General features: G+C 36.1%; 1 protein-coding gene across 8 annotated transcripts in view; it reads left to right on the forward strand.

Annotated features, from left to right (window-relative positions):
• LOC112049138 (DENN domain-containing protein 1A) overlaps positions 1-26,263 on the forward strand; it is a 58,461-nt gene extending 32,198 nt beyond the window's left edge. For 5 of the 8 annotated variants that reach the window (XM_024086930.2, XM_024086927.2, XM_052890537.1 and 2 more), the window contains one exon: positions 4,352-12,664. In XM_024086930.2, the coding sequence (XP_023942698.1) occupies positions 4,352-4,588 (237 nt within the window). In that variant the 3' untranslated portion in view covers positions 4,589-12,664. Of the gene's footprint in view, positions 1-2,839; positions 2,955-4,351; positions 12,665-24,624 lie in introns of those variants that run through there. The other 3 variants (XM_024086929.2, XM_024086932.2, XR_008252280.1) reach the window with 2 other exon arrangements.
• Positions 26,264-27,464: the final 1,201 nt, after the last annotated feature.

Raw genomic sequence — 27,464 nt, forward strand, 5'->3', positions numbered from 1 at the left:
GTATATAGTAATGTGTATTGTATTAGCACGAAGTGTAACAGTTGAGCATGTATACGCACTTAGTATTATGTTAAGTACAATTAACCACGTTCAATGTTTGAGACGAGGTCAAACAAGTTCGCGGGCCGTGAGAAGAGGTTATTTGCTCAACGTATGACTTTAACGCCCTTTCATATCAATCTTTAGTCTCTAGTCTCTATTATGGATTTGTACTGAGATTATAAATAAAAGTATTAGTATAAAAAGTCGAATGTATGCAGATGTATATTATAATGGAATAATAAACCTATGTTTTAATAAAGTTTCATATAATAATTAAAAAAAAAAAACAATTTTTATTATTGTACTATTGTGCAATATAAAATATTGAAGAAATACGTTTTTAACATTTTACATAGTAAAGTTGATTTGCTTAATATATTATTTGTACCGTGTTGTACTTATATTTAATTAGTCCATCACAATAATTAGTGTTATTCGAAAATTTTGTTAACATACCAGATTTATATCACAATAAAGTTGTATAAAAATGTTATTTAACTTTTCTTTTTTGTTAATTAATTCCACTGATAAATTACTAAACACCCTTTCAGAATGATCCTAGTTTTGCAACATTTCTCTACGTACCGCGTCAAACGTAACTTGAAAAAAAAATATTTTCTAAACCGTTAAAGGTTTTTCAGTGCATAATTTTCGGTAAGATTTTTCTATATAGAATCTAAATTTATTTAATCGTTATAGGATTTAACATTTCTAATTACTTTTTAATTGTTTTAGTTTAAATTTTCGGTCAGTATTCCACATAACACATAGTTGCTAATACCGTTGCTAGAAAGCTAGTTTATGATGTTTCTTATACCTATGTCATTGTATATTTGTGTGTTGAGTTTGTGTGTCTACCCCTCAATACCTTTTACTTTAATACCAGCAATTGGCCTCACGTTCTTACTACAACAGTCTCGAGTTGTTTCTCGTAAACAAACTGGTCTGATAGATTTTGCACATCATGTAGCATATCTGTAGGCTACGTACCTAAGAAGCGCGCCACGTATATCTCGTGAAGACAAAATTACATAATGTCGACCAATAGCGCCTAACCGGAAATATCGCTTTCTCTCTTTCGTTGCGATAGGACGTAAGAGACGATATTTCTAGTATGGCAGCTATAGTCGACAGTATCTATCTCCTCATGAGATATATCCTGACATACGTCATAGGCCGGCTCGGAATGACAAAGCCGTTACCGTTAGAATAAAGCCGCATTTACATTTGTCTGACGTGTCGTGTTGTGACGCATCAGGACAGAATCAGTTTCATACATTTTGTATGCGACACGTCAGAAGCCAGCACGACATGTCACAACACATAAGTGTAAACGTTGCCATATAAAATGTATGATACCTATTCTGTTCTGATGTGTCACGACACGACATGTCAGAAAAATATAAATCCGGCTTAAATCGAAAATAAATTAACTATGAGAAAAATTTACTATTGATGTCCATTTAAATCATAGCAATGTCTATAATGTCAGATAGTATACTTTGTGTACTATACGCTACGCTGCACTTTATAGGGTATGCGCTGACCCTAGGCTAAGGGTGTGGGTTTTGTGAAATCCCAGATCAGAATATTTTACCTAACTATTTATACCGTGTAACACGCCTTATGACTTTAAGTGACAAAGACAATGAAGTAAAAGAATTCATCAGATTTACGATAACTTCGCATATTTTAGACATATAAATTGACGTCACATTCAACTATAAAATGGCTATAAACTTTTTATTCTGGGGTGAAACCGGGATATATTGCAGATCAGCCGAAGCGTCAAGGCTGGGTTATAGAAATAAAAATAGCAGAACACGAGGTCACAATTAGTCAGACAAAATATGTTGTAAAACGTCACTATCAGACAGAAATATTTTTTTCTGAGCTATAAAAAATGTTGTCTGATATAACATTCTTATAAAAATATAGAAAAAATTTACTCACGTAACTTTTAATCAGAAAACGTCCATAGGATGTTACAATAGGGTAGTTAATATTTATTTTTTCTCTTCTGAGTTTATCTGCAATCAGTAAAATAACTATAAGCAGATGTGTTATATTGTAACTTTGCTTTTCGAGTGTATTCCCCAGTGAGACCATCCCTTCGTTGTTTTATATTAATAGGTCTAAATAATGTGCCTCCTTTTAAGCCTGCTCTGGGGCATAAGGGGTAGTAATTATAAACAATATTAATTTCGTATACAACTTTCAATGAAAGTCAGAAATATACAAATTTTTGTAAAAAATATTAAAAGATTACTTTAGAAACTCAAACTTCCAAACGCCAAAAACACTGTCGGCCATTTTGTGACGTCACACAAACAGTACAGTAGTAAACATAATGAACAATTTTAAAACCGTTTTAAAAAGTGTCAAGTAAACTAATCCTTAAAACAAAAAATTTGGCTGTATAACGTAACTCTTTTGTTTACTAAACAACTCGAGGCTCAAGAGTGATTTGTTTTTTTTATTCTTATTTATCTTTGATACAGAAATGAGTTGAGAACACCTACTAAACATGGACTATGATCGTATTGATCGTATGCCCGATAAAAAGCTTCATCCTCAGCATTGCCTTACTGAAACATAATCCGTCTAACTCCAAGGGGCTTTATTAAAAAAAACGCACATAATACCATACAATAGTATATTTTTTAACTTATTATTTTATATTAAATGAATTTTTATTTATGTTTCCGAATTGCCATTTTGGTTAGAGTACCGTTATACGCTAGTACGGAAAACTAATCGTGCGTATGAATTTCGCACTTGATCGTTTTGTTTACAGACACTGTCAAATTACTTGACATGGGAAATAAGAAACGGAGAGAGTATTTATTTTTGACAGGCATTTGTCGTTTGTTAATTTTAAAACCGTCCTACGCCGGGGTAACGATGCTTTGGTAAGTCAGCTTTTAAGATTTAATTTTTAAACACTAACATCCAGTACTTTTATTTTGGCATTTAATTAATTTATCGTTAATTTATTGTTACAAGTTACGTGTTATAAGTACAATTCAGTCCAAGTGGAGTGCTGTCGGTCCATATACTCATCGCTAAAAACTGTAACTGGTACTAAGCTACCTCCTACCACCAAATCGGTTCATCCGTTTTGCTAATACTACGCAACTTTTTTCATCGTCACCATCATTAACAGCCGATGGACGTCCACTGCTGGACATAGGCCTCTTGCATTGACTTCTATACATGACAGTTTCAAGCCGAGACTTTTTTATAATAAATAAAAAAAATATAATTGTTAAAAATTATAACTTTTTTATAATTTTTAACAATTATTTTGAATAATCCAAAAGTTTAATACATTGAAGCATCTTGAATCTAACGTAGTTTATTTTGATAAGATTTTATGCCAAGATACATAGAGCCTTTTCTAAAAAACGTAACCCCTATTTAACATAGGGATGAATTTTCGAAATTTTCGTTTTTGAATTTTTCATGTCCATTACATTTTACATTTTATCAATAGTCGCTCTATAACTGTGAAAATAATTTGAAAAATGTCAGACTTTCAACCCTATAGGTGTGAAATTTTTGAAGTTTTTTTTTTTCATGTTAAACCGACTGTTTGTAGATCATTTATCACAAATATAACTTGAAAATTGCTGACTTTTATTTTTAGACAAATTTCAACACATGTTTACTCTTTAAGGGCTGAACTTTAAAAATTCTTAAATTACATTACATTATTGTTGATTTCATGATTTATGCACAAATTTTTATAACTGTATGAATGATGATAAACTGTATGAATAATGATGAAAATCCTTAACTCTTAGAGTTAAGGATTTTCATTTAATCCCTATTTCACCCCTTTTCTTTTTATTTTTGTTTCCATATGGTAATAAGTAGCCTATGTTTTAAGATCCTATTTAACATAATATCAAAATTCATCTTTATCGGTTCAGCCGTATATCCGGACAGACAGACAGACAGACTTACTTTCGCATTTATAATATTAGTATGGATACGAATAATTATGCTACCGATGCGCGGCGCTTGTATTAAATTGTACTTTACACGTCTTTTTTTTTATTTTTTGAATATTTATGGTAAATAATTGTCTTTATAGTTTTCTTATTAACCTACGTAAAAAGTACTATGTAAAGATATACAATAAAATTTGTATGAATAACTTATAACTAGTACACGTATGTCAATAATTATAGTGTTAGCGGTATGGTAATATTAAATGTTCGTCGCTATCGGTACTATGAGAAAGTTGCACAATTAGGATCACACATTCACATCGATCGAACTAAAGCGCGCACTCTTTTTTCAGTCGTGTGATTCGGACCTGATAAAACTGGACGATTCACCGAACCTCGAGGATTTTGATCCCCTTAAATATCGGGATAAGAACGATAAGTCTGGCCCCGCTAAGACATCAACGGACAGCGCCTTACTCCACGAGTACGGGTTGGACTTCAGCCAATTCGGTCTGTCAGAGTTTTCGGCAGGTTCGAGCGCGCAGCCCGAGCCGTCCGGCGTTCCGAAGGGATGGACCACGTTCAATTAGAGTTACTCACTAATCTTGCTCTTCTTTGAAAAGCGGCTATCTTATAGTCTGGCAAGTTCGTTGATGACACTCTCATGATATGCGGGCGATGGCCGGATAGACTACGTGTGTGTGAAAACGTGCGATCGTCGGAAGTGAGGTGCATCAGTCGTGGGGTTTTCATTCATCGCTACACGCCCCCCGGCTACGCGGTTTTTGGGAGTGTTACGAACGAAGTTGCCAAGCTTTATGCGGTATATTTACCTTTTACCATTTGTGCGTTTTTTGCGTCAACGATGCCCGTACCTAAATCATGTATACATATTATCGATGTATTGTTATTTTATGTTTTATTTTAAAAGCAGTATATACAAATATACCATTAGAAACGCGCTGTAAATGTTAGAATTAGTTCTAAAAGTTATATTTAATGCATATCCTTTACTATAAATTATGCAGCAACTTTTTTATCTGGTACTAAATCTATTGAATTAGTTTATATGACGAAATGCTGATAAATTTTCATTATGATTTTATTAGTTAGGTGTAAACTTTTATGTTCACTAAAATATATACATATCGAATTTATATGAGTATTTAGATGTTGTTACGTAATTATTTTACCTACAAAATCATAAAGGCATGAATATTTATTAAATTTAATTTATTATATACAATATATGCTGGTTTTCCCAAAAATAATAATACAAAACTATATTATTTACTTATTTTAGCCTAGACTAGCTTTATTACGCCGTAATTGCTTACATAATGGAGATCCTTGATATTTAACATTCCTATGTTACTTTGAAATAAATATATTTATATTATAGTAACTGTATTTATTTTTCTATGCTTGGTGTACTCCTATATAATCGAGGAGATCCGCAGAAGTATCAAAGCATCGAGTCGCGAAACTAAAATGGCAATGCGCGCTGCACATAGTTCGAAGAGCCGATGGACGTTGGGGTCCCAAGTTGCTGGAATGGCGACTCGACCCCAAACTAGGTTGGACTGACGGCAACAAGCAGGTTGCAGGATGACGCTTTGTGACGGCTTGAACGCCTATAGCAGTGTCTAGCAGTGAATGTTTAACGGCTGATGATGATGAAGATGGACTGCATTTGGTTTAATTTGCAAGCATACCTTTATATTGGTTTGCCGACATTATGGTTAAACCGACCGACTAACCTAGATAGTTACATTTAGTATTACATCTATTATGAATTTAGGCCTTTCCCGCAATACGTGGAACGCTTTTACGTCGTCTGTATTTCCTGACACATACAATAAGTTGATTATCTGCAAGTCGAGAGTATTTAGGCATATAAGCAAGCGCACTGCAACCTCATCAAGGCCCCTTCCGTCAGTCACTATTTTATGCAATCTTTCGTCATATCTGACGACTTGGGTTATTCCATCAATATATTTTATTAATTTTGGCATCGTTGCGCCTAAAAACACAAGTGTGAATGGTTTACCAAGCTAATTATAAAGTCATAGCTTATCATAATAGTTTTATATCTTTGGCGGATTTATATTTGGCTGACGTGACGCCACGTGTCGTGTCATAACGCGATAGGACATGATACATTAATATGTCATGTCCTGACGCATCAGGACAATGTTTTGAATCGATACAGCCGCAGCTCTTGATGAGATCAATATCAACACAGCACAGCCGCGCGCGCACATAAATCTGACGTGTCGTGATGGCGTTGTTTCAGCTCCCCCCGCAACCCGCCGCTCTAACGCGAACCGGGATCGGGTCTGATGCGACACATCAGAAGCCATCACGACATGACCAAAAGTATGATACCGATTCTGTTCTGATTCGTCACGACACGACACGTCAGACAAATATAATTCCGCCTAGTCTTATGTCAGTTGGCTGTGATAGTCAATGTTTAGCAAGCTTACAGACGGACGGCACGTCGCCAGTGGTACAGGTAAACATCAGGTATTATTCGTTTATTTTGTATGGCTAGCAACACTGATGATTGTGATTACAAATAGTCATTAAAATGATCATAATAATTTAAAATATTTTCGGATGTACCCAAAAAACATTGATATCTTTATTTTGTATTTTATTTGATGATAACAAAACTAAATAAATAAATAAATAATTCGCAGACATTCAATCAGTGATGTATTACCTATTTGCAGTTCTATCGGTTAAGTCTTTGTCTTGGTAGTTGGCATGTACTCGTAGGTTGGTTCGAGTAAGCGAAATGCCTATCGTAGGTAAGCTTGCTTACGGACTGTTTCTATAAGCGATTTATCAATATTTATAAATTTATTGGATAATTATGTATTACACTTTTTGATTAATATCAACAAATGCAAGAAATTGAGAAATTATAATAACTCTATTATAGAAATTGGCCGTTAGGATAAGAGGCTTCCTCATAATCCCACACGATATCTACGAATTATAGTAAAAATATGATGTTGAAATTTTTCTTTTTTGTCTCGTACAAATATGTTTTGATGTATGTGAGAAAGAAGTATACTCAGTGCAATCAATATACATACAGTATATCGCACTGTATATATTATATTATACTATACTAAAGCGTATATGCATAGTACCGTAATATAATGTATTATTATACATTTTATTACAACAACTGGTTTTTGGTGATAACTAAGGTATTAAAAGGCTGCAGGCTAGTTCACTAACTTTGAGAAATACGAAATTTGAGATTCTATGTGACAAATGTTACCCGGTGCCTACTGATAACACGTGGGCTGTACATACATACAGTATATGACATTTCTCAATTGATTTGATGTTTATTTTAATGGAAAGATCAAATTAGTGAATAGGGCAGCTCGTGTCGTCAGTAAGTTCAGATAGTGTAACTATATTTATACTAATACATACCTATTTGTAACATAACCAGATGCGTGTGTGGATTATGAAGAAACTTCTAGGACGTGTGCATATTTTGATACTTCAATCATCGGCGACTTTGACATTGATGTCAGAGTATTGAATAGAAATATTGAACACAACACTCCTTTAATTTTATGTTAAACACTAACAAGGACTAATTTACGAGCAATTGTTGGAATATTACCAACACTGTTTAAAAATATAAACTCAGAAGCGTCCCAATCTTATAATGCGTGTCGTTGCAATTGCTAGCTGTACGATTATCAATGTAATAAAAAAAAATATATAAAGTATATTATTGCAATATCTATTATATCAATATATCATACCTGGTTCTATTGTAGTCATTAAAAGTCTTAGTTTACTGAAAATAGTCTGAAGGCGAAATTATATTTGTCTGAAGTGTCGTGTCGTGACGCATCAGAACAGAATCGGTTTCATACATTTTGTATGCGACACATCAGAAGCCGTCACGACATTTCACAATGCATAAGTGTAAACGTAGCCATATAATATGTGTGATATCGATTCTGTTCTGATGCGTCACGACACGACATGTCAGACAAATATAATTTCGCCTTAACGTTACTAATACGACAATGCTGCTAAAACACTTTTCTTCTTGCCGTCTTTAAAGTTGTCGTCGTTTGATTTTCTTAAAATTAAAACTATATAAAATTTTACGCGTCAACATCCAACGACAAATAACTGCGCGAGATTCAAGTTACATGCCGATACCTATAACCAGGTGAATTCACCGATCACCCGAGTGTCAGTATGCACAGGTCCTAATATATAAAAATACAGTTATAATTATGCTCTTCTACTTTTAATTAGATTAAGAGTCAAAACACGACATTGTGAATCGATTCCTTGACACTTCGCAATAATACACGGAGGAAAATTGCGACACGAACCGTTGGGTTGTGTTACATTTTTGTGTTTCGCTCGCAGTTTAGTGTTTGGGCTCTAACATGTTATTTATTTTGCGAAGTGTATCAATAGATATGCTGTCATAAACTGTACATATTGTTATATTATTGAACATATCATGCTAAGCTGTATATTTCGTGGACATCGTATTTTGTTTTATGAGTATAATACGAATATTGTAAAGATTATCGTTTTGTGCTGTTGGAACTTCATTTACGTCGTTGTTTTTGTTATTTTTTTCTTTTGGTGACGTATACGTTTAAGTGTAACTCGTTTAATCTCGAATTTCGATGAATTGTATGCTTTAAGCTATGTTTTATGCTTTCAGATGACGTGAAATGTTTGTGAATTTTAGTAGGTAATAAGGAACGTTTAATTCTAAATCAATTTAATTAACATAATGTACAATGTTTTGTAGTACTTTTTACTGTGATTTAAAGCAATACATTTTATATTTTTAATTATAATTAATTAAATTAATAAAGGTCACAGCTCCTAATGGCGGAGCCTGTGCCTTGCAGTGGGCTATTTAAATATTATGATGAATTAAATATAGCTATTTTCTCCGATGTAATTTGATGAGATTAAATTGAGTGTTATTCATAAAGCACAGCTTAAAGCGCAAAGGGATCGAAGGTAGTTGTATATTTTGCCACAAAGCGAGCATTGGAATCTTACATCATAGCACCGCTCTCAAGCAGATCAATATTTGGTATTTTTTTTGGTAAAAAGATTTTATTAAGAGAATGCGATGGATGGCTTCCTTTCAGTCAATCTGTTTTATTCAATGATGATTCATGATTCATGATTGTTAAAAATGCTATCTACAAAACTAATGAACGCGCGTCTCTGTGGCGATTTGCGCACTATTGTTCGGCCCCTGTCTAAATCGTACTATGTAATAAAGTTTATGCCTTTTTATATCTAATCAAACTAATAAAATCGAAGTACAATTAGCTGTTTATAGATTATAAATATTCTGTTTATAGATTATAATCTTGTATATTTTTTTTATTCATAATTAATTATTGTTGATAAATAAATAAATTATGATATTAATAGAATTCTATTTTTGTAAGGTGCTGTATTGAATGTGAAATAAAAGATGTAAAACGAATTTGAGATTGTAAAAAAAACTGAGCTTCCAGCTAAGTGGCAATTTTATGATGTTTCTATGTATGGATCATACTTCCGGAGTCATCACTATTTTAGCGTTACTATTCTTTGTTTGATTGTATATTGCGCACTGAATTGGTTCCATAATATACTCAGAGGCACAATTATCCGCCCACTTGAATATGACGCGAGTATATTAAAGGGGGCGGATAATTGTGCTTCTGGGTATATAACCACTGAAGCGTCATGGGGATTTTGAATAAGCTGAAACTCTGTGTTGATCCCGAGGGCTAGAATTAATAATTACTTATCTACCCATATTCGGCTCACCGCTGAGGGGTTAGGCCAATAGTCCAGCACGCTGGCCCAATGCGAAATGGAATTAAGAAAACTCTTGGGTATGCAGGTTTCCTCACGATGTTTTTCCCCTTCACAATTTGAGACACGTGATATTTGGGTTTCTTAAAATGCACATAACTGAAAAGTTGGAGGTGCATGCCCCGGACCGGATTTGAACCTACACCCTCCGGAATCAGAGGCAGAGGTTATACCCACTGGGCTCTGCTAGAATAGACTCACGGGACGTATATTTTTATAGACGTCTTTGTGAGACTCCTCACGCTTATAGGGACATTCAAACCTCCGTAATTGAGCCTGTACTTACGTAAGAGTATGTTCATAAATCCAATTTGACACAGGGAAAAGTCCAACACCCCTAGCAAATCAATTTAGTATGAAAACAATCGTCTTTGTATTACTTGACTACATTTTTCATTAAATAGGACTAATATATAGAAACAAATGAATCCGGAAGTATGAGGAGACAACGCAATAACGGACAACTGTCAGCTGTATTATTTACTAAATGATCTGATGACTTTTAATAAGACGCTCTACATTGCTTCTTTACTAAAGGATGCAAAAGGATACTTCCCATCAAAAAAAATCGAAACAGTCCGTCTGAATTGCGGAATGATTCGATTTTTTTGATGGTTAGTTATATATATTTAACTTGCCTACCAGCCTTTCGAATCAGTGTAGAGTCTTTGGAAATAGTCTAACTTTACTTTTCAAAGTGTATACTAGCCTACTTGAACTAAATGAATTTTGAATTTTAAAGGTCAAATGAGTACGAATAGTTTTAATTTATTTTCTAATTCAAATTCGCTTGTCTCAATTAGATATATGTAAAAAAAAATTGTCGCTTCACACAAGGGTTAATAGAGTCGTCGACATCGCAGGCTAATTCACTATCTTTGAATGTAGTTGACATATATGACATGAGATTCTATGTAACAAATGTCATCCGGTGCCTACTGGTGGATATCATACAGTAGGTACACAACGTTTTGTAAATTGATTTGTATCTTTATTTTAGTAGGTTGATAATAAAGACTAAAATAGTGAATAGGCCAGCTGGTATGTTATTGCGTTGCTTATGAAAGATTGTAGGCAGCAGGATCCTTATGATTAGGTAAATTATATAATAGTTATAAACAGACTGTACAACCGATACAGCGGCATACAACATGCTCACTCTGTTCTGTCTGGAAGTGGATCTGTAGTGCAATGTAATTAATTATTCTAAACACTTTTTAGCACCATAGTACAAAGTATGCACACACTCGATTGAAGCGACGTTTCGAACGCGGCGATACCACCAAATATAACTTATACATCCTACTGGGTCTGGAGTTTGAATAATAAAAAAGGCAGTCAGGGAGTAGGATCATCATTTACGAAAGAGTGGTTGATTGTGTGAAAGAAGTTCAATGTACAGTCATTTGGATCAAGCTTAAATGGACTTACTCGTATCTTTACGAGAAAGTCCAATAAAGCACAAAAAGGCAGACTATTTTAAGAGTTTATTGAAACAAGTAAATAATGACGAGTTTTTTGAAAATTCCTAAAAACTGCGACAGAGTGAAGACATGTTGAAATAGACCAATTAGAGGATTGACAGGTGACGTGATAAAACTATGACGTCACAAACTTCAATTACCTGATTGGTCTAATGTTCAGTCCACTTCGTCAAGTGGAAACGACCTCAATGTTAAGTTGTTCATTCGGTTGTACAGCGAACGACCGCTTATGGCTACTCTATTTGTATATTTTAGATGCCGATTTGTAAAAAATATATTGATTTCGAACTAATATAATTATATATAATACTCGTATGTATAATTAATAGCGCCCATCGGTTATCTTCGTATTTACGAAACCTTTGTTCATTAATTGCAAGCCCATTTCTTATTACGCTTATAGCAGAGTTGACGTAACTCATCTTTTTTGGAATGATGAGTATGTAGATTAATTACTATAGGTTAACAATTTATACTTTTGGATATGTTACGTGCCTACAATATAATCACCGTAAAAAGTGATCCGAATTTAGCCACGCACACATGCACAATTTTTTATTTACTTACATTACATATATATAGTTTTTACACTTCCTGAACACACAACTTGACATTGTAGACAATATATAGGTATTATTTGTTAAAATTAACTTTCGTTTTTTAATAAGCGACTAAATGTAATTAAGACAGTTAGCCACCTTTCTCCGCCTCAGTTTCAACGCGTTAGAGACATATTTTTATTAGTAGAAAATCTTTGCTAGGTACAATATAATGTCGTTGGCTATAGACATGTAATATGTATGTATGCGAATATATTTTTGAACGAGGATTTCTATAGACAATTTCTGGGCTAAATTGATTTTGATTAATTTGCTATAGTAAATATGCTCAAATAAATAGGTATGTTATAATAATAGTAGATGCCTATAGGATATATAGTTTTATATTGTTCTTTTTTATTTTTATGTATATCTACATTTTTCGGATATACGAAAATAACCGATTGGCGATGTTGAAGTTAGATTAATTATGTATTTAGATCTACTTTACCTATATTTTATCACAAAATAAAACTTTATACACAATTTTCGACTTTGGTACCATTCCAACAAGTTATTTACAATATTTTCTAAAGTTTTGTGATTGTCTACATTAAATTCTAATTGTAATAAATTATACTTGGTAAAGATTATTTATAAAATATTATATTTCATCCAAATAAAATTCAGCATGTGTATAAAATCGACTGACATGATTTCAAATACATTGTACCTAATACTCAGATTTTGTGTTTTTACTTTTCATCCCTCCACCTCTTTTACTGGTGAGCTTTTTTGGCTGAGAGTCCGTGAGTTCAAACTGGCTAAAAAATTCTGTGACGCAGTTAGATAAGCCTAGTATTTTTTTTATAAAGAATTGCAAAGTTTATTTTTAACAATTAGGCGTAAAACCTGTTTTAGTAGTTATGGGTGTCATAATAGTCCAACGGAATTGAACCCTCGACTTCCCGTATTTAAGTTTGATCCTTAAAACATAGAGCTACTCTGAAACCTACATACCAGAGAATTTCTCTACGTGTGCGAAGTCTGCCAATCCGCAACGGACCAGCGTAGTGGACTATTGGCCTACCCCTCTCCTTCTGAGAGGAGACTCGAGCTCCGCAGTGAGCCGAATATGGGTAGATAATGATGATGAGACCTATCGTGCTGCTTTAATCGGGTTGGTTGGTTCGAGGTAATAATGTTCGTCTTTGTAACGATCACTATCAAATTGTATTTAGGTACGGAGACCGAAGGCGATAAGTGCTCTCTAATGGTATCATCAAAGGGATCGCAGTATTCTTTGTATAGAAAGTCACGTGCGTCCACTGATCCGCATCGTACGGATCGCACGAAATTACTATACTAATATATAAAGCTGAAGAGTTTGTTTGTTTGATTGAACGCGCTGATCTCAGGAACTACTAGTCCGATTTGAAAAATCCTTTCAATGTTAGATAGCCCATTTATCGAGGAAGGCTATTTGTGGCCGCCTGCCTTTAGTCTTCTTTTGCTAGTGCCATCGGAGGTTAGCAATCATTAAGGCCAATTTAATAATAATTTTGACTCGCTAAGTCACGGTGGTGAAACACCATCAACTACCAAAATCTAAACTGAGAATTTTATAAAAAAAAAAATTATATGAAAGAAAAATTCAATATCTCATAGCTCGACGTAGGACTTGAACAACATGACCTCGTGATTCGAAGCCACAATATGCTAACTACTGTACCAACGAGGAAGTTTCGTAATGCCTTTGTATTATAGCAATACTAGCGGACGCCCGCGACTTTGTCCCTGTGAAAACCTACCTCTACCCTACCCTACTCCCACCGATCACCTACCCTACCCTACTCCCACCCATCACCTACCCTACCCTACTCCCACCGATCACCTACCCTACCATAGGTACAACTAAATCAAATCAAATCAAATCAATATTAATTTATTTCAATTAGGCTTAGTTTACAAACGCTTTCGAAATGACAGATAATAATATTATTAGATAATGGTGATAATAATTAGTTGAAAACTTAAAATTAAAGTTACTTGGGTTCCAAAAGCGCCTTGGTCCAAGAAGAGTCCACAACATTTTCAGCCAGGTTTTACCTCTTACTCAATCCCATCCCATCATACCCTAACTCTACCCTATCCCTATCCTACCCCTACCCTTCCCTAAAAATCCTATGTCCGTCTCCTAGTCCTAAGCTACCTCTCTGCCAATTTTCAGCCAAATCTGTCTAGCCGCTTTTGAGTTATAAATATTGTTACTAACACGACTTTCTTTTATAAATATACGAGCGCACGCCTGCGACTTCGTCCGTGTGAAATCCTACCCCTACCCTACTCTACTCCGACCCTAGATCTACCCTTACCCTACCCCGACCCTATCCCTACTCTACCACTACCATAAGTATCCTATGTCCTGGTTCTAAGCTACCTTTCCACCAATTTTCAGCCAAATCCAGCCGCTTTTGAGTTGTAAATAGTAACACAACTTTCTTTTATCTATATAGATAGGTATCTATGATTAGTATAGTGTTTTTAACAGGAAGCCTATAATAGGTCTTACATCCTACTAAAAACATTGCTATTGCGTGCCAGAGGTATGTACCTCACTGAATAATCAAAACGGTGACTCCACAATTTTAATAGCACAACACAGCACTGATTGCTGCGTCAAATAGGTCATGTATAGTACATGTGTGTGGTAGGGTTTACTCGTATGGTGTGTACACATTCTCATTTATATGATCGGGTTTTACGGCAGGGGGAAGGTATATGGGTATGGGTGAAGGTACCTCCCTCCCGCACACCTATTACCTAAATACCATAAGCGCTTTAACTGTCGCATGCATTATGGGAAAACAAAACGGGTGAAAATTTCCATCGGTGGTTACTAGTATTATAAAGAGGTGAAGTGATAGACAGTAATCTCTGGATATACTGAACTAATTTTGGAAATTATTATACCAATAGAAAGCCACGTTCCACGTTACTTGTGAGTGTCTAAGCTTTTATACCCGAATTCTCACGGGAACGGGTACTACTAACATCATTTATTTATTTATACTTTATTGCACAAAACAAAAACAATAACAAAGAAAACATGGAAAACAAATACATATGTGCAAAGGTGGTCTTATTGCTTAAAGCAGCGTTTCCCAACCTTTTTCAGCCACGGATCTCTAGGAAATCAAGCACAGTTTCACGGACCCCTTAAATAATATAAACAGCAAAATAAATCCGATTAAGTATTTATTTTAGTTATTACAGATCAAAATAGGTACTTATAACTGTTTATTATGAAAAATGTGAAAAAAAAATATGTGTAAATATTATGATATTTGGGTTGATGTTGCTAATAAGTTGTAATTTCAAATAAGAGATGACACCGCGGACCCCCATACACATACTCGCGGACCCCCAGGGGTCCGTGGACCACAGGTTGGGAAACGATGGCTCAAAGCAATATCTACCAGACAACCTTTGGATAAAGGTATTAATGTAGGTTTTAATGTAATTAAATGCGTAATAGTGCAACAAAAACACTTAATATGAGGTGCAATCACAGTCAAGGGCTAACTTGTCAAAAGATAAAACAGATACCTCCGTCAAAGAGGTCCTAAAATGATGATAATGATGATGATTAAGTTGAACCGCGTCCGCCTCTTTGGGGTTGAAAATATTATTTTAAGCGGCTCGAGCACTTAGCGCGGTGGAATTCATTTACGCATTACTGTTAACGAGGAAACCTCGTTGTCATTATCGCGTACAGCCAAAGTTAATCGGCTGCGACGTTAAGTGCTAATGGTTGGCTTGAAAAAATACATTGGCTTCAAATAGGTTCACTGCTGAGCACGAGTCTCCTCTCAGAATGAGAGCGATTAGGCCAATAGTCCATTACGCTGGCCCAATGCGTATTGGCAGACTTGACACACATAGAGAATTGAGAAAATTCTCAGGTATGCAGGTTTCCTCACGATGTTTTCCTTCACCGTTTGAAACACGTAATATTTAATTTCTTAAAATACACACAATTCAAAAGTTGGAAGTGTACGCCCTGTAAAGGATTCGAAGGCAGAGATCATATCAAAAGCTTCAAATAAAATACTAAAATTAGTGCTTTTGTAAATATCTATATCACAAAAGGAAAAATGAAACCCTGTCTGTCTGTCCCACAGAGCTGTGTAAAATCTATCTCAACAGTCAATGATGAACATGTTAATCAAAGAATACTGATACTGCCCTATCCATCGAAGTGGTTATTCCACAAATTTTGACACGCATCAAAACCTATAGTGTGTTTTCTTTATCTAGAATAATAAAATTTGGTAATTTGGCAATGTCTCATAAGTAAACATAAAATTGGAAATTTTGAAAATTTTGAAGAACCCCCGAAGGTCATGAAATTATTAATTACACTCTCGATCAGGTCATCAATATTCTCTTTCAGTGCACGATCATTTGAGACCGCAATTTAGTATATTTGCAGAGTTACAGTTTTAAAAATTTGTTAGTAAATCATAAAAAAATACGAAATATAATGTGATTCAAGAACTTTAAAATTCAACTCCTAAAGTGGTGAAATAGGGCTTGAAAGTTTACATTGATTTGCACGCGAACGAAGTCGCGGGTGTCCGCTAGTATTGAATAAGCTTGCACTTGACCACTATCTCACCTGATGGTAAGTGTAGATGTGGCCTAAGGTGCAACGCGCTTGCCTAGAAGATGCCCAGGTTATAAAAATTAGGAAATACTGATTTCTTGAGAGATTAGCAATTTTCCGACGGTGGTCAAGACTTTGAAGTATTGTTAGAAGGGGCGAGTCTTCGGAGCGGGGATCGAACCACCATTTGGTGATGAGTCCGATCGCTCTTACCGTTGAGCTATTGAGGCTATAAGGCTTTGGAAGATAACAGGTTTCAAGAACTCGACCGCTGAGCTCACTGCTGAGCTCGAGCCTCCTCTCAGAATAATGGGGGTTACCACGCTGGCCCAATGCGGATTGGCAGACTTCACACACGCAGAGAATTAAGATAATTCTCTGGTATGCACACGTGATATTTAATTTCTTAAAATGCACACAACTGAAAAGTTGGAGGAGCATGCCCCGGACTGAATTCGAACCCACACCCTCCGGAATCGGAGGCAGAGGTCATATCCACTGGGCTATCACGGCATTTACCAAGATAAGATAAATCCGTTCAATCTTTCTCGAGTTTACCGTGTAAGTATAAACTGTATTTTTTATGTTTTTCTCGGCGGTATATGATGAATCATGTCGACAGCCACGTCACTTCCCATTCGAAAAACACCGCTAAAGTTTTTAAAAATAGAAGTGTAACGATCTTAAGCGAAGGGTTGCAACAAAGCTAATAAATAGTCTGGCGATTGGGACCAAAATTCCTCTATATATTTTTTAGAAAACATCAATTGTAAGTACTACTTTAAATCATCATTAGCAATCCATGTTCGGCTCACTGTTGAGCACAAGTCTCCTCTTAGAAATGAGAGGGGTTAGGCCAATAGTCCACCACGATGGAACAATGTAGATTAGCAGATTCCACACACGTAGAGAATTAAAAATTCTCAGATATGCAGGTTCCCTCACGATGTTTTACTTTTACCGTTCGAGATACGTGATGTTTAATTACTTAAATGCACATGACTGGAAAGTTGGAGGTGCATACCCCGGGTCGGATTCGAACCTACGCGCACCGAATCGGAGGCAGATTTATATCCACTGGGCTATCACGGCTAATCACTACTTTAAATATACTCAAAGGCACAATTATCCCGCCTACTTATATATACTCGCGTCATATTAAAGTGGGCGGATAATTGTGCCTCTGAGTATATAAGCGTATTTGAATTAGGCGAGTGAAGCCGGCGGGGAACAGTTAGTTGAATCCAAAAGTAGATCAATCAAGTATCCAATTACATGGTGAAACTTTTTCCATATGAACAGTCTCAGAGAAAATCCCCTTCGAAGCCTAGTCGAATGATAAACAATCAAAGTTACTTCGCGAATAAGTTGGAACATGGTAGTCGTTGTTTTTTAATAATATACGACCACGACTTCCTAGTCGAAAAAAGAAAGAAAATTAGTTTATTGTACACACACACACACACACAATACACAGAAGACAACAAAAACATTTAAAATAAACTAAAATTAAAAGATATTTACTAAAACTAAAGATGATTTGTCGTGATAGCCCTGTGGATATGACCTCTGCCTCCGATTTCGGTGGGTGTGGGTTCGAATCTGGTCCAGGGCATGCACCTCCAACTTTGCAGTTGTGTGCATTTTAATTAAAAATCACGTGTCTCAAACGGTGAAGGAAAAACATCGTGAGGAAACCTTCATACCAGATAATTTTCTTAATTCTCTGCGTGTGTGAAGTCTGACGATCCGCATTGGGTCAGCGTAATGGACTATTGGCCTAACCCCTCTCATTCTGAAAGGAGACTCGAGCTCAGCAGTGAGCCGAATATGGGTTGATAATTATGAACGCCTCACTCGAACGGAGTTATGGGTGAAACCGCGGGCCATCGGCTAATCTATATATATAAATATTAATTAGTCTCGCTAAAACTCGAAAAAGACTGAACGGATTTATCTTATCTTGGCATTGTAATGTTCGTGGAGGTATAGGAAAGGTTTATAAGGTGAGAAAAATTAGAATAATTGCCGTGGAAACCATAAAAACAACCCTTTTCTATTTCCTATACAAACGTTTAAGTGTCAAGGGGTAGGGGTAGGGAAAGGGTAGGTTGGGGTAGGGTAGGGACAGGGAGGGGTAGGGTAGGGGTAGCAAAGCTTGACCGGGTCCGCTAGTAATAATAATAATATTATAAACGCGAAAGGATGTTTGGATGTTTGTACCTCTTTACCGCCGCTACTACTGAAGCGATTTGGCTGAAATTTGGAATGGAAATAGATTTTACACTGGATTGACACATAGGCTACTTTTTATCCCGAAAAACATCCATGGTTTCCCGAGATTTGCGAAACTGATGATTTTGATGATATAAATGTTTGCTACTCTTTCACGCCTCGACTACTGAACCGAATTAGCTGAAATTTGGTATTGAGATATATTATAGCATGGCTTAACACATAGGCTACTATATATCCCGGAAAAATCCATGGTTCCCGAGAGATTTGTGAAAAACTAAATTCCACGCGGACAAAGTCGCGGGCGTCCACTAGTCTTTTATAAAATAAAGTGGATAGGTACGTCGCGTCGTCAAGTCTCGTGTCGTATCAACTAAAGCGTCCCGTGGCGCGAACGAGCCGTCGAAACTCGGAAGCTTAGCAAAGTAATGACAAAAGACAGCAGTAAGTCCCAGAATAGAGTCTGCGAGGCTGATTGTACGCAGACTTGTTTTCACAAAAATTCAGCTGAAGGCTTCAAGATTCTTTCTATGAATCGAATTCTAGCGAAGTTTTTGTACAATTAAATTCTCCCGGACCATTTGAAGATTTTTTTCTTAGGTAGTTAATAATTAGGTAATTTTTTTCTCAATTTCTGTTTGATTGAAGACGTAGATATGGGTATGTAAAATTGTATGATGAGTTTAATTAACGTACTAAATAACAAACTCACGCTCGCATTTATATTTGCAAATTATTAAATAGAAGAGGGCGCTACTTCGCGGAGGTTTATAAAAAAAAATCTAATTGATTTATTTCGCTATTATATGCGAAAAACGTAAATTTTAGTATACAGATAAATAGAACCTTGTAGAAGAAATATTTCGTGAAAAATAAAAATACAAGAAATACAGCAGTTCTAAAGCAAAATGATCGCCTTTACCACAGTTAGCTTTGATTGGTTATCAACAACACGTGATAAGCAAGCAACGGTTTAAACTAAGCAATTGTTTAATTACCTATTGTGCTGTAATTACCCGCACAATAATGGTAAATATCCATAAGTTTGCTGGTTATGGAGAAATTTGCCCATTTGTTTGTTCTCTTACATACATATCCAGACGCACATTCAGTACACAGTCGATTCGCGCGTTGCTCAATGATGGCGAGAGTAAAGATGCTGACACTGACTGCTGCGTTATTGTTGTGCTGCTTTGTAAATGATATTGTAAGTATTTTTATATTATAATGCCGTCTCCACATTAGTGCCGTGAAGTTCTGTGAACAGGCGCGATCGTGAATGTGGACGGTTTTCGCGGGGTTCACGCACGTTCACGTCTGTTCCCCGATGAGGACAGCTATTCTGTAACGATGTTTTGTATAACTCGCAAGTGCGAGTTTCGAATACTATAGAAAGAGAAAGATATAGGAGCATTCGAAAGTCGCACTTGCCAGTTATACAAACTCTCGTTATAAAATAGTCCTCCAGAGTCGGTATTTTGTCCCGCGACAAAAGGTTCGCGCCTCCTTCGCGCGGCGTTCACGCATACACATCCACATTCACGCCCCATTATGTGGTATGGTGAAACAGCAAACCAAGGTATTGCTGCAGCAGATTCTACGTCCATTTCGTGGCGGGTTTCAAACGATTGTGAGCCGTGAATGTGGAGGGCACGGACTCGTGCCGTGAATTCATGGCGACAATTTTTTTTATTTTTTTTATTCTTTTAAGTTAGCCCATCAATCTCACCTGATGGTAAGTAATGATGCAATCTAAAATGGAAGTGAGCTAACTTGTTAGGAGGTGGATGAAAATCCACACTCTTTTCGGTTTCTACACGGCATCGTACCGGAACGCTAAATCGCTTGGCGGTACGTCTTTGCCCGTAGGGTGGTAACTAGCCACAGCCAAAGCCTCCCACCAGCCAGACCTGGACCAATTAAGAAAACCTCATTCGGGGATCGAACCCAGGACCTCCGTCTTGTAAATCCACCGCGCAAACCACTGCGCAACGGAGGCCGTCCAAAACGTTCGACAATTCGCGCGTGAATTAACAGCACTAATGTGGGGCCGACATTAAAAGAAGCTTAGATTGAGAATGAAATGAATTACTGATTAGATATTCGATTTTGACTTAATTTTCACATCACAACACTACACTAAACCATTTTTTTACCAACTCAGTTTAGGCACAGTATAACCAGTAGTTGGACTTCATACTAAAGGTCGAAACGCGAGCTATACCTACGCACCTCGTGCGTGGGGTGATCGTGGGGTGAAGACCGTTGCGACTGTGCCGCGGTGACGAACGCAGTGTATTGGATTTTTTAATTATGACGACTAGGAAAAAAGTTATTATTTTTATAAAGTTTGATTAATATTTTGTATTCTAAAGGCATAATTTAAAATATATATATATATACATAAATGCTTAAATGATAAAATTGTGTAAATAGGTAAATGACGTAAACGGCAATAAATATTAAATAATTATTTATTAACTTCTTCATTTAGGTTGTTTTCTTTGATTATTATGTAATACATAGATTTAATCTTATGACATGTATGTTTTGTATACCTGTATTTTAATGTAATAAAGAAGTTAAGTAAAGAAGTTGTTTGAATTTAACAACATCAGTGTGTTGCTCATACTTTAATGTATTTGAATAAAAAGAGTAAAGAGCCGGCTGATATTAATATACCAATCCAGATTTTTTTAGTAAACTTGCGAACCCGGTCAATCCCAATTTTTTTTTTGTGGTTCCTTCCCTACATGCCAAGTTAGGATAAATTTTTTATCGTTTATTCTATAGTGTGGGGTATCATTATCGATATTTTTGTGCATTACATAAGGGATTAAAGTGCTAACATAATCTACGGAACCCTACACTGCGCGTGGCCCGACACGCACTTGACCGATTTTTTATTATTTGGTCACCTAGTGTGGTGGTAATACCTAGATGGCATCACCAAAATAAATACATGAAGGTCCTTCAAGATCATTGATTAGTATCAGTCTTATTTAAACCTACCAATCAAAAAACAACACGCATTTTATTGATCACTTCCTTTTTTACTACAATTTACTAAGTATTTTATTTGTTTATTTAAAAAAGAGTATAGTTACAATCACATAACTAAATGGAAACACAAAGTTGGCAAATGTAAATAAAATGCTGGAGGCGGGCAGCCCTATCACATGTTTACGGAGCGCGCGGCTGTAGGTATTTATTTAAAAAATACGGCCGAGTTATTATACTGCTTGTTATATCTACTGTGGTTTAGGCTAAGTGGTTACTATTTATGCGTCCTATCATTTTCCCAGTCTATTTTTATTATGATTACCTCGGGATTTGTGAAAAACAGAATTTCACGCGTACGAAGTCGCGGGCGTTCGGTAGTTATATATACATTATACATGTATTACTCAAATTTATTATTAAGTAAATAAATAAAGCTGGCAAGAGAATTACTATAGAATACGAACGTTTGTCTGGACGGAGTTGAACATTTTCAGGGATAGTCATGTTTAGAAAACATGTTCAAAAAAACTCTATTGAAACTTTGTTCGTGACAAAATCGGTAGCGTTAGAAGGTACGAGTGTAACTCTATACTGACTCATCAATGTAAGTAGCCGAAGGGTATACAATTAGTAAAACGATAAACTTGTAATCAACCGTCGCCGTTAGCGAAAAATAAAGCCTCTCAGGTTTATTTAACCAATTAACCACCTTATACTACGGATTAGTTAACTGAACATATAGATATTCCGTGATATCCGATTCTAAATAGATAGGTAGGTATAACAATTACGCACTCAAACTTGTCTTAGTGACTAATTACTGTAATAGTGCAGCGACTTTACGTGCGTCAACCATGGTGGTTGACGCATGGTGGAGAAAATCGTGGCTCGGGTTGAGGCTTGCCGCTCAATACGACATTATGTGTGCTCAAGTGGAGACGCATGTATTTTCCGCAGCCCGCGACACGCTCAGAATGAGGCAGCTCGAGACAAGGCTGCGCAAATGGATACCCTGCTTTAGATTATGGGGTCGACTCCGGTCTCATTTTTAACTAACCAAAAATAGTTTTATTTATTATACTCTAACTTTTCAGTTACGTGCAATATTATCACGTCGCAAACGGTAAAAGAAAAACATCGTAAGGAAACCTGCATACCTGAGAATTTTCTCGTTCTTAAGTCTGCCAATCCGTTGTTTCATGCTATGTAGTATAACTAAATCTGAAGACAAAAAGCTGATGAAAAATAAAAGTAGGTACAACAAACGCGCCAAAGATTCAGTCGATTTGCGGCAAAATGAACTTCGTGGAAGTTAGAGAGAACTAAGTAACTGAAGCCCGTAAAGACGGCCTCTTTTATTCATTAAGTAACCAGTGGCTTGTTATTTAGTCTGAGAAAGTAATGTAAGCAGGAAAGTAATACGTTAATGAACGCCTAGCTAAATAATAAAGCAATTTTATGGTACTTAAACACTGCTCGTGTAATATAATTCTAAGTCTAAATAAATATTACACTAATCGCCCAGTGGATATGACCTCTGCCTTTGGAGGGCGTAGGTTCAAATCCGGTCCGAGGCACGCACCACCAGATTTTCAGTTATTTGTTTTCAGTTAGCAGTTTGAGAAATTAAATATCACTTGTCTTAAACATCATAGCGAGGAAACCTGCATATTTAATTTTTGGCTGTTGGGAGGCTTCGGCTGTGGCTTACCACCCTACCGGCAAAGACGTACCACCAAGCGATTTAGCGTTCCGGTACGATGCCGTGTAGAAACTGAAAAGGGTGTGGTTTTTCATGCTCCTAAAAAGTTAGCCCGCTTCCGTCTTAGATTGCATCATCACTACCATCAGGTGAGATTGTAGTCAAGGGCTAACTTGTAAATAATAAAAAAAAGGTCAGCTTGAAATAAAATTGAAAATGCAATTTAATCGCAAATAAATACAAAAATCCAGTAACGCGTTGACATCGGCTGTCATTTTGTTTCTGGAAGCCGTCGTGAAATAATTGACAGCAAAGACAAAAACATTTTGATAAATAAATTAAGACCGTGACGGAGAGAAATGTGTGACTTGACTGTGTGTCTGTCATCGTAAAGGTGTTACATGAACCCGCTTTTAACGTTCTACTGCGTTTATTACATACGAAATTGGGACTTTTCGCCATATTATGAAAATAAAGAATAAACAAGGAATATACATTTACTACTTAAGAGCAAGCTGTTTAAATTACGTTTTGACATAGACACGTAAAGCGTTAGCTTTTAGCGTTTTTTTTATTCTTTACAAATTATCCCTTGACTAGATGTAGACATAGAAGTAGCATGGTCTCTCATTCACATAATTAGATCCTCAATAGCTCAACGGTAAAAGCGGTCAGACTCATCATCGCGGGGTGGTGGTTCGATCCCCGCCCCGTTGGTCTATTGCCGTACCCACTCCTTTTTCCTGAGTTGGAGGGGAATATTGGTCATATTTAAAAGATATGGCATATATTATTTAAAAATATAAATATATATATTACGTGGTATTATATCATTTTTGATATTTCAGTCGATACAAATATTTAGCATATGATACCGGCACATGTAACTTATATTCTGCTTGAGTCATCATCAAAATCAAAAATATCAAATCCAAACCAACGACCATTTTAACGTACCTAAACTTGATCCTGTGATAGGTACCCGAGTCGAAGCCTGGGTAATGGCGAAGCGATGCGCTTACGATCCCTTTCCAAGGTTGATGTGTTGATCTCACACCCATTCAATTTATACTTTAGAGTAATTTCTCTTTTACAGATGACCAAAATAGTTTTACCGCACAAGTTACGCTATCTAGAGAACATGCTGAACGCTGAAGTGATCGCCAAGGCGGCCAAGATCCGGCAGAGAATGGAAGCCAACCCCAACAACCAGGACAGTGACAAGAGCTGGCCTCTCATCTTGGCCAAGTATCAAGCCGACGACAAGAGGAATATGCCCGCTTACGCCTACGATAGTCTCTATTCGAGACGAATACCTAACCTGTAATCCTAACTTGTAATTGTAATCCTTATCCTAACCTGTAATAAGTAGAAGTTATAGCAATTATATATACAGGATGCTGGGGAGTATTTCCCATAACTCTAGGACATATTCTTTACCGAAAATTAAATAATAATCTGCAAGGAACATGTGTTCTGAAGTTAATGTTTTCGGAGTAAATAATATTTCTTTTGTAAATAGATCTTAAATTGTGTCCCATTGAATGATCCTTAAAATGATGATGCCAAGTTCTACGTATTTTAAAATACAAGTATACATAAAGGCGTTTGTTACATGGATAGTCGGAATTATTTAAATTACTTTGTACGAAAACATAAAAAGTTTTTATTTTTTAGTTAAAGATATTATGCAGTTCGGCTCCTATAAGTGGACTCGTTAACATTTTGAAGTTATGGGAAATACTCCCGAGCACCCTGTATATTTTTAAACTATTAGATTTAGATAGGAAATAAAAATATTAATCAAATCAAATAAAAAAAAAATATTTCAAGTAGGCTCAGTTTACAAGCACTTTTGACACGTCAGTTGACTATTTGTAAAGATTCTACCACCGGTTCGGAAGGCAGGTTCTGCTGAGAAGATACCGGCAAGAAACTCAACGGTTGCTCTTATTTAAAAAATCATACGATAATATAATTTACAATTGATGATAACACTACAATTTCTTATAGTATAACTTTTTGTAAATTATTAAAGCTTTTGTAATTAGAAGTAATTATCAGTAAAAATAACTAGGATAATAGCACACATTAACTCGGAAAGGCATCGTAACAAATAGTCAACCAACGCGGCGTAACGTGCGAGTTTCGAATTCACCTCTATCTCTCTCTGTCTACCACGATACTGTAGAAAAAGATGAGAGGTGAATTCGAAATTAGAAGTTGCGAGTTATACGAATCATTTCCTCTGAGAATGAGAGGGTTTAGGCCAATAGTCCGCCATGCTGGCCCAATGCGGATTAGCAGACTTCACACACGCACAGAATTAAGAAAATTCTCTGGTATGCAGGTTTCCTCACGATGGTTTCACCGTTTGAGACACGTGATATTTAATATCTTAAAACGCACACAACTGGAAAATTGGAGGTGCATGCCCCGAACTGGGCTTTCACGGCTATCACGGCATCACGGCATAAATAAAATACAATTATCAATGTATTAGGTTCGCCGGAGCACCAATTGAAATTTTAAGTTAAGTTTTAAGTTAAGACACGTCACGTAGACACGTTCGTGAACTCACAAGGTTTCACCTGAAAACCAGCGCCACAGCTCGCTGTGGCATCGTGCTGAGGTGGATACCTGTTTTGTCCACGACCAGATATTTGTATGTTCTGTTTGTTTATTTTATTTTATTTTATTATTCGTGTGTGGACAAATAAAGATATTCTATTCTATTCTATTTTAAATTAAATGATCTATAATATTAACGAATTACGATACATACATCGCTCAACTGCGGCGGTAGGCGGCCGGTGTCACCGCTCATAATACGCGGGCTTTGTTTACACATTTGGATAATAAATTGCCTCCATTTTTGTAACTGAAGATCAAATTTGCCGATATACTGTAACATTGATTAATTATACAGGTGCGGGAGCTTTCATACATGTTAGTCTGGGCAGGTTGTCACCGTAACTTCGGTGTGTTATAAAACTGAAAGCTTGTCATCTTATGCTCCTTCCACATGTGAGTAACCTAGTAGGCCAATATGGCGTTGTAGGATAAGGTGGCTTTGGTAGATATCAGATTTCAGATCCTCAATTGCAGTCTATGTTTTTTTTTTCTTGAGGAGGAAAAAGTCCTTGTGGACCCCTGCCTGTCGACAGAGCATGTTCAACTTGCACGGACTAAAATAACCTTTTAATTTTAGTCCGTGCAAGTCGGAAAAAAAGGTAATGTATGAAACGTATTTTAAACGACTTCAAAAAGGGAGGAGGTTCTCAATTTGACGCGTTTTTTTTTTCATTTTTATTTTTGTGATCTCACAACTTCGTCATTTATTTAACAAATTTTTAAAGTTCTTTATTGTTTGAAAGAATATTCAGAGTATTCTTCCAAATTGATCTCATTTCATTTTCATTAAAATCGGTTTAGTAATTTGATGTTAAAATCTTTTATGTTGGTTCAATTTAAAAAAAATATTTTATATTAATTACGGCATATCATGAGAAATTATATTCCTAGACGCTAGAAACTTAGGTGCGTTTCGCTAGAGAACTATTCGCTAGACTCTTAAAGTTGTTTTTGAAAGGTTGCTACGAAGCTAAGTGAAAGCGATGGTTTATCATGATTATTATGCCGAGAAATATCTATACTAATATATAAAGCTGAAGAGTGTGTTTGTTTGTTTGTTTGTTTGTTTGAACGCGCTAATCTCAGGAACTACTGGTCTGATTTGAAAAATACTTTCAGTGTTAGACAGCCCATTTATCGAGGAAGTATATATACTATAGGCTATAAGTCTATTATCCCCCCCGTACCTCTTACGGGAACGAGAACCACGCGGGTGAAACCGCGCGGCGTCTGCTAGTAATATATAAAAGCTTGATATTTGGATGTGGCCCCTTGAAACTTGTAAGGTGCGAGGCATCGGCT

Source organism: Bicyclus anynana, chromosome Z (genome assembly GCF_947172395.1).
Source record: "Bicyclus anynana chromosome Z, ilBicAnyn1.1, whole genome shotgun sequence".
Taxonomy (NCBI): Eukaryota; Metazoa; Arthropoda; class Insecta; order Lepidoptera; family Nymphalidae; genus Bicyclus; species Bicyclus anynana.